The sequence below is a fragment of the Tympanuchus pallidicinctus genome, unplaced genomic scaffold (assembly GCF_026119805.1).
Source record: "Tympanuchus pallidicinctus isolate F22 unplaced genomic scaffold, pur_lepc_1.0 scaffold33, whole genome shotgun sequence".
Classification (NCBI taxonomy): Eukaryota; Metazoa; Chordata; class Aves; order Galliformes; family Phasianidae; genus Tympanuchus; species Tympanuchus pallidicinctus.
Window position 1 is genome coordinate 274,920 of NW_026294751.1, and position 7,291 is coordinate 282,210.

At 58.4% G+C, this 7,291-nt stretch overlaps 1 protein-coding gene across 1 annotated transcript; it reads left to right on the plus strand.

Moving 5' to 3' along the window:
- The first annotated feature begins 26 nt into the window (after positions 1 to 26).
- On the plus strand, positions 27 to 6,999 carry NT5C1A (5'-nucleotidase, cytosolic IA). The gene is made up of 6 exons (XM_052698831.1): positions 27 to 227; positions 3,884 to 4,051; positions 4,318 to 4,447; positions 4,757 to 4,879; positions 5,242 to 5,426; positions 6,186 to 6,999. The coding sequence occupies exons 1-6, from the start codon at positions 42 to 44 to the stop codon at positions 6,549 to 6,551; spliced, it is 1,158 nt and encodes a 385-aa protein (XP_052554791.1). The 5' UTR covers positions 27 to 41; the 3' UTR covers positions 6,552 to 6,999.
- The last annotated feature ends 292 nt before the right edge of the window (positions 7,000 to 7,291 follow it).

Here is a 7,291-nt window from a genome sequence, read left to right on the forward strand (position 1 = left end):
GCGGGCTCGGTCCCGAAGAGGTTAAGCCGCGGCCCGGTGGGATGAAACCCCGGAGCTTCATGGGATGCCGTATAAAGGCGTTCCGCCGCCGGGAGCTCCCGGTGCGCACGGAGCGCTGTGCCATGGAGCCGCCGGGCACCGCCGGGGCACCGGGAGCGGCGGGGCGGCCCTGGGATGAGGCGAAGGCGTTCTACGATAACCTCACACCCAAGAAGAAACCAAAATCGGTGAGAGCTGCGACGGGCGCTGCGTCCCGGCTGCTCCATCTCCGGGTGCTCCGCTCCCCCCTGCTCTCCTCGCCTTCTCCCTCGGGCGCGCATCTCCTCCCGGTCCTCTGCGTTCCTTTTGGGTCTCCTCCAGCTCCCCCCGGGTGCTTTGTCTCCCGGTTTCCCGTGGTTCCCTCTGGGTGTGCGATTCCTCCAGGTGCTCTGGGTTTGTCTGGGTCTCTGCAGTTTTCGTTTGACCCAGCATCTCCTTTCAGGTCCTTGGGGCAGCTCTGGGTTCCCCTTCATCCTCCGTGACACCACCTGGGTCTCTCCAGAACCGGAGATATCCCCAGGTCCCTCCCGGGCTGAGATGTCCTTGCAGAGCTACTCGTGCCCCATGAGCTGCTGGTGCCCGGCGCTGAGCCGTCAGCCGGGAGCTCAACGTGGCCGTGGCAGAGCTAGGGGCAGCCTGGAGCCACGGCCCCTACATGGGTTTGGGGATTCCGTGGGGCACAGCCACCCCACTGGGCTCTGAGAGATTTGAGCAGAGCCTGTGTTATCTAACCAGAGCTGAGCTCTGCTGGGTTTAAAAACGGGAGCTCATCCGTGTCTCAGAATAGCTGCACAGTGCTGGCAGCCCGGCCAGGGGCTGCAGATGGTTCTGGCCTTACTGCCTGTGAGCACCCAGTGCGAGGTTAGTGAGATGGGAAGCATGGGGGCACGTGGTGCCGGTCACACTGGGTCTCCATGTGTGACCCTCGATGAGGAAGGCTGGGCTCTGCAGACCCCAAGTGGGGGCATCGTGCTGGGGAGCCCCTGGTCCTGTACCCACTGGGGAACGGCGCTGCTGCTGCCTTCCACCTGCGATGGGAAACTGGCGGCAGGATACAGCCGTCCGTCTTTCATGCCGAGCTTTCTGCCTCCCGCAGGTGTTTGCCCAAGCTCCTCCTCTTCCTCTCCTTGCGGCACTCTCAGCTTTATGGATGGGGAAACTGAGGCACGGCACAGTGCAGAGGTTTGCCGTGTGCTGGATCCGCGGCGGGGTGTGATGGGAGCGATGTGGGTGCCCGGAGCTCAGGCTGTGCCACCCCTCCATGCAGAGCCGTGCCTGCGGTGCCCACCCAGCCCCGCGCCCTCAGCCCGCAGCCAGGCTGCCGTCCCACCTCATGACGAGCGGCTGCAGGGCACTTTTCTGGATTATAAATAATGTGTTTTGAAAACTCAGAAGCATCTCGGCCGCTGCCGTGAGCTTTAATCTGAACCCAAGCAGGGGGCTTGCAGCCTCCCGTGCACGAGGGAAATGGAGCTGGCCGTGGCCCATCTGTGCCCTTGCATGTGCTGGGTCTGTCTGTCCTGTCTATGCGTCCGTCCTGTCAGCAGATACTGGACCTTCTGGTACCTCTGCTTCCCGCAGCAGGGCTGTAGGGTGGCAGGAGGCAGCGTGGTTTTTTGGAGAGCGTTTCTGGGGAGTGCCTTCCTGGCTGGGGAGCGGGTGAATGCGGTGTCCCCACAGCCCGTGGGGATCCGTGTGCAGGATCTCTGCTCTTCCCGTACTGCTGCAGCCATGCTCCTGCCAGCTGGGGGAGGTCAGCGATCAGGTTTGTCACTCTTCAGCAATGTGGAAAATGTCCCTGGCCTCTCCAGAGTCACGGCGCAGGGCTGAGAGGCTCCCACATTGCTGGGAGCTGCTGCCTCCATGTCTGTAGGTCCTGCGCTCGCGTGCCTTGTCCCACTGACCACATGGCCTCCTGTTCTGGGTTTCTGTGGCTGCAGGGATTTTTGGGATGTTTCAGCTTCAGTTTCAGGGGATCTGTCCTTGACCGTGGAGTGAATCCCACCTCTCCCATTTCTCTGTCCAAATTTCATAACGAAACTCACCTCCAAATTTAAAATTTGGCCATGAGGACTCAGTCTTCTCCTTCATCTGGAGCTGTCATAATTTCTCCGTGTTTTAGGAGGAAGGTGAGTCTGGCAGATCCAGTCCTGGGTGATGCAGAATCCCCGCGTTGGGGAGCGCAGAGGGGTCCCTCGGGGGTGGCAGTGGGATGTGGGTGCTGAGTGCCATCGTGGGTACCCTCAGCTTTCATGGGATTTCCATATCTCTAACGCTGGGGGGGCTGCTCGGGATTTACGTGCGATTAGGAGGGTGATTTGAAGGCCTGCCAGCTGTTGGGTCTGTGGAGGGAAATGTGATATTTGGAGCCACTGCCAGAATCCACCTTTAGACTGAAAGAGGGGTGTGAGGCTGCAGTGGGTTTTGCTCCGTATGGGGCCAGCATGTGCTGGGAAAGTCACTCGTGTCAGAGATGGGATTTGGAGCTCAGGAGCCGCCTGAGACTTTTCCAAGCGCTGGGCTGTGGGCGCAGGTCCTGCACAGCTCTGCTGCGCGGCGCCACCGAGCCCTGCAGCGCAGCAAGCAGGATCCGGCAGGTCTGCGCTTCGCACCCGCGGGGCTCCAGCAGCCCACGCCAGGGCAGAGCTGGAGCTTATGGTTATTTTTATTGCTGTGTTTATTACCTCTTAAATTAACCTCCTGAAGGCTCTAAATGGCAGTGAAGGGATCTGGAGCAGCCCGCTGATGTTTGCAAGGTGCCCGCGCTGCGAGGTGTGTGCTGCACGGCTGGATGCCCTCGAGACCTTTAGCAGTTATTAATATTTTCACATAATAAATGGCCCGTGACACCAGAGTTATTAATTAATGAGTTAGAGCATGGAGATGAGTTAATAGCTAACACCTAGCAGGCAGCTGCACCTGAGGGGGGACCTGGGTGGGATGCGATGCTGTGTGTTTGGGTCCCTCTGGTCACAGTGATGCTCTCAATCTCAGCTCATCTGTATCCAGTCCTAATCGCCCACTGCTTAATCTTCTTGCTGGGGATTTTGGGTACTGATGAGGCTGCTGTTGGCCTCGGGGGCACCGGGTGCTGGGAATGGCATGGGGCTGTGGGTGACTCAGTGCTGGGTGCGCCCTGAGCTGGGCAGGACTGGCAGAGCCAGATGGGGCAGAACAACCCCCAGGGCATGAGTGGGGAAAAAAGGCCCACGGTGAGGATGGGGGCAGCTCATCCTTGCCGGGCTGCTGCTTTTGCAAAGCTCCTCATTGACTGTCAGCATCAAATTTGTTTCCATGTTTGCAAGCGGTGGAGATGAATGGAGAGGAAGGACTGGGGTGGGGGTCAGGGTGAGGTTGGCTTTGCTGGACGCCCCTCTGTCGCTGCCAAGCCCCACCGAAGGCCCCTTGTTGACTTTGGTGGATTACGAACATCAATAATAATGACTCATAAATCACTGCCTGCACCACCTGTTTGCCACGTTCCCACCCACAGTAACTATGTCGAGTGTTTCTATGAGCTGAGCTGGCATGGGCTGCTCATCACATCTGGACAGCATCAAGGGAGCGTGGATCTGGCTGAACAGCAGCGTGTGGCTTTTCCTGGTGAGGGGGAAAAAGCTGCACAAGTCCGTTCTGAGCCGGGTTGAGCTGCTCCTCCAGGGCAGTGCTGTGGGTCTGGAGGTGTTGTGGGAGCCTGATTGTCCTTTAGAGGTCTGGGCAAGGTGCTGGAGCAGGGGAGGGTCTGGTAGCAGCTCCCCACTTCATGCAGCCCTGCCCAGAGGAGCTGAGCATCGTGGTGGGGGCTGACGGATGCCCCCTCCCCACTGTCACCCTTCTCATGCAGCCAAAGCCTGAGAATGCCATCACCATCGCAGTGTCCTCACGGGCTCTTTTCCGCATGGAGGAGGAGCAGAAGATTTACAATGAGCAGGGGGTGGAGGCCTACGTGAAATACCAGCTGGACCATGAGAACGAGCCCTTCCTCCCCGGCGCCGCCTTCCCCTTCGTCAAGGTGAGTGCTGCCCATGGAGCCAAACCTGTTTTGGGGAGAGGGGTCACCGAGGGTGTGTGTAACTGAGCAAGTGCATTATTTCCTAAGGGAAGCTTCAAACCTGTTGTGTTAGACAGCAGGAAGGAGGCTGGGTGATTTTCTCCAAGCCAGCCTTTTCCCAGTGTGACTCGTGGCCGCACTCTGGGGGATGTGATGTCGAGTGGGGCGCTGTGCCCCTCTGGGGCTGCGCCTGGGCTCACCGACCTCCCTGTCCCCGGGTACTGCAGGCGCTGGAAGCGGTGAACGCGCAGCTTCGGGAGCTCTATCCTGACAGCGAGGAGCTCTTTGATGTCGTCCTGATGACCAACAACCATGCCCAGGTTGGGGTTCGCCTGATCAACAGCATCAACCACTACGGTGAGCTCAGCACAACGCCGGCACGCGGGCAGGGAGTTACTGTGAGGCGGTGCTCCCTGCTGCCTCCTGCACCAAGCCGTGTGCCGGGCCGTCGCTCCCCGTATGGTAGAACCATGAAGGCTGGAGGAGACTGCTGAGGTCGCCTGGTCCAGCCATCTGCCCGCCGCCGTGCCGCCAGTCGCTGGGCTCTGAGCGGCCACTGGCACGATGGCCCGGCTGCCGGCAGAGCCGTTGGGTTGTGGTACCAAAACCTGTGCTGGCGGTTCTTGGAGCTCCTGGGAGCTCATCCCGTTGTGTCCCTGCCCACAGATCTATTCATTGAGAGATTCTGCATGACGGGGGGGAACAGCCCCATCGGTTACCTCAAGGCTTACCACACCAACCTCTACCTCTCCTCCGATGCCGAGAAAGTGAGTGGGGCCATTGAAGAGGGTGAGTCCGGGGTCTGGCCTGGGAGCTCAGGGGGATCAGAGCCTGTGGTGTCAGTGGGCAGGTGGGGCCTGCCTTTCCCCCATCAGGATGGGACGTCCTTCATGCCCCAGAGAGCCTCAAGTTTCCATGGGAATAAGGCTTTCCATGAGCCCCGCAGCTCTTCCAAGGCAAAGGCACTGTTTTCCCCCTTTATTTCTTGCATGCAAAGTTAGGTTTGTTATCTAAGGACTTGTTATGGCTGTAAGATGTCTTGGGGCCAAGCCGCAGGCTCTGTTGGTGTGTGCGTTTCCTTGTTGTTTGCCCACATCTTGTTCAGGTCCTTGGGTAACTGCCATCCCTCGCCTCTTGCTTTATGTCCCCAGGGATCGCCGCAGCCACCATCTTCAGCCCCAGCAGAGACCTGGAGGTGTCAGAGAAGCAGCTGCGTGTGGCGTTCGATGGCGATGCTGTGCTCTTCTCAGATGAGTCGGAGCAGATCGTGAAGGCTCACGGCCTGGACATGTTCTTCGAGCATGAAAAGGCTCACGAGAACAATCCTCTGGCACAGGTAGTGGGGTGGGGTGGTGTGGGGCAGCCTCTGGGGCACGGAGTGTAGGGAACTGGGACAACTGGGAACAGACTGGTAGGGAGAAGGGAGTCAGTACTGGGGCTGGTCCTGTGTGGTATCTTTCCTGACAGGGGATGGAGTGCACCCTCTGTAAGCTTGCAGATTACATCCAGCAGGGAGGAAGTGTTGATCTGCCTGAGGGCAGAAAGGACCTACGGGGGGGATCTGGATAAGCATCGATGAGCTGAGCCCAACTGTGTGAGCTCTAGCAAGAGCGAGTGCCAGGTCCTGCACTTGGGTCACAACAGCCCCACTGAGCACCACAGGTGTGGAGCAATGCCTGCAGAAGAGAAGCACGGGGGAGACCTCACTGCTCCCTGCAACTCCCTTGACAGGAGGTTGTGGTTTTGCTCCCAGGGAAGACAAGAAGTAATGGCCTCAAGTTGCACCAGGGGAGGTTCAGATTGGATATTAGGAAAATTAAAATTTCTTCTCAGAAAGAGTGGAGGTGCGTTGGCACGGCCGCCAGGGAGGTGGTGCAGTCAGTGCCCATGGAGGTGCCCAAAAAACGTGGAGATGGAAGGGACACGGTCAGTGGGCATGGGGGGGTGGGGGGCTGGGGTTGGACTCGGTGATCTCTGAGGTCTTCTCCAACCTTACTGATGCTGTGATCCTAAGAGGTGCATCCAGTCCTGGTGGAACGGGGAGCAGAGCTCAGCACGGAGGTCTCCAAGTGACAGCTTCCCTTTGCTCCAACAGGGACCCCTGAAAGGCTTCCTGGAGGCCCTGGGAAAGCTGCAGAAGAAGTTCTACTCCAAAGGGCTGAGGATGGAGTGCCCCATTCGCACCTACCTGGTCACAGCCCGCAGCGCTGCCAGCTCGGGCGCCCGGGCCCTAAAGACTCTGCGCAGTTGGGGTCTGGAGACGGACGAAGCGCTGTTCCTGGCTGGCGCCCCCAAAGGCCCCCTGCTGAAGAAGATCCGTCCCCACATCTTCTTCGACGATCAGATGTTCCATGTGGAGGGAGCCAAGGAGATGGGCGCCATCGCTGCCCACGTCCCCTACGGCGTCGCACAGAAGCACAAGCGGCCGCTGCAGGAGAAGCAGCCCCAGAACAGCAAATAGGGCACGGCATGGAGCTGTGAGAGGAGGAGGAGGAGGGCGCCGAAGGCTTCCTGCCTCCTCAGTGTTTTGTGGTGTCGTGATGTTGTCCCCTTCCTCACGGCACCGCCTCCCCGCTGGGTTGGTGTCACCCATCAGCTGTTCAAAAGTCAAGATTCCCAGAGCCTTCGGTTCGACGAGCGAATGTTGAGGCTGAGCAGTTGGACTGGAGAGGGGTGAGCACAGAAAGCCCCTCCTGCAGCTTTCGACAAAATGCTAAAGCAAAGCCCCTTCCTGTCATGGAAACATGGAATCTTCAGGGTTGGAGAAGAACTCTGAGGTCCTCCAGTCTGTCCACCGCTGCTGCCCACTGAGCCACACTGCCAAGTGCAGCTTTCCTTCAACACCTCCAGGGCTGGTGACCCCACCTCCGCTCCTGTTTCATATTTGGAAATATACAAACAAATGCTTACATGAAGAAAAAAAGATGGGAATCCCATTTTCTGCTTTTGGAGTTTTGGGCCATTGGCTCAAAATTTGGATTCCACAGTTGCACCCACAGTAAGGCAGCCAAAGGCCAGCTCTGGTGTGTGCCTTTCTGGGTCTGCAGACACATCCCTGGGGCTTAAATTAAACCAAAAGCAGCCCTAAGATATTAGGAACATCATTCAAAGTCCATTTATTCAAATCTGCAGAGAATTTCAGCCTCGGGGACTTAATTAAAGGATTTTTTCCCCTCTCTGAGCTGAGCCCATAGGGGTGGA

Coding starts and splice junctions, on each gene's coding strand:
- NT5C1A (XM_052698831.1), top strand. CDS start 42: ATGAAACCCCGGAGCTTCATGGGATGCCGTATAAAGGCGTTCCGCCGC. Junction 228..3,883: donor CCAAGAAGAAACCAAAATCG/GTGAGAGCTGCG, acceptor CTTCTCATGCAG/CCAAAGCCTGAGAATGCCAT. Junction 4,052..4,317: donor CCGCCTTCCCCTTCGTCAAG/GTGAGTGCTGCC, acceptor CGGGTACTGCAG/GCGCTGGAAGCGGTGAACGC.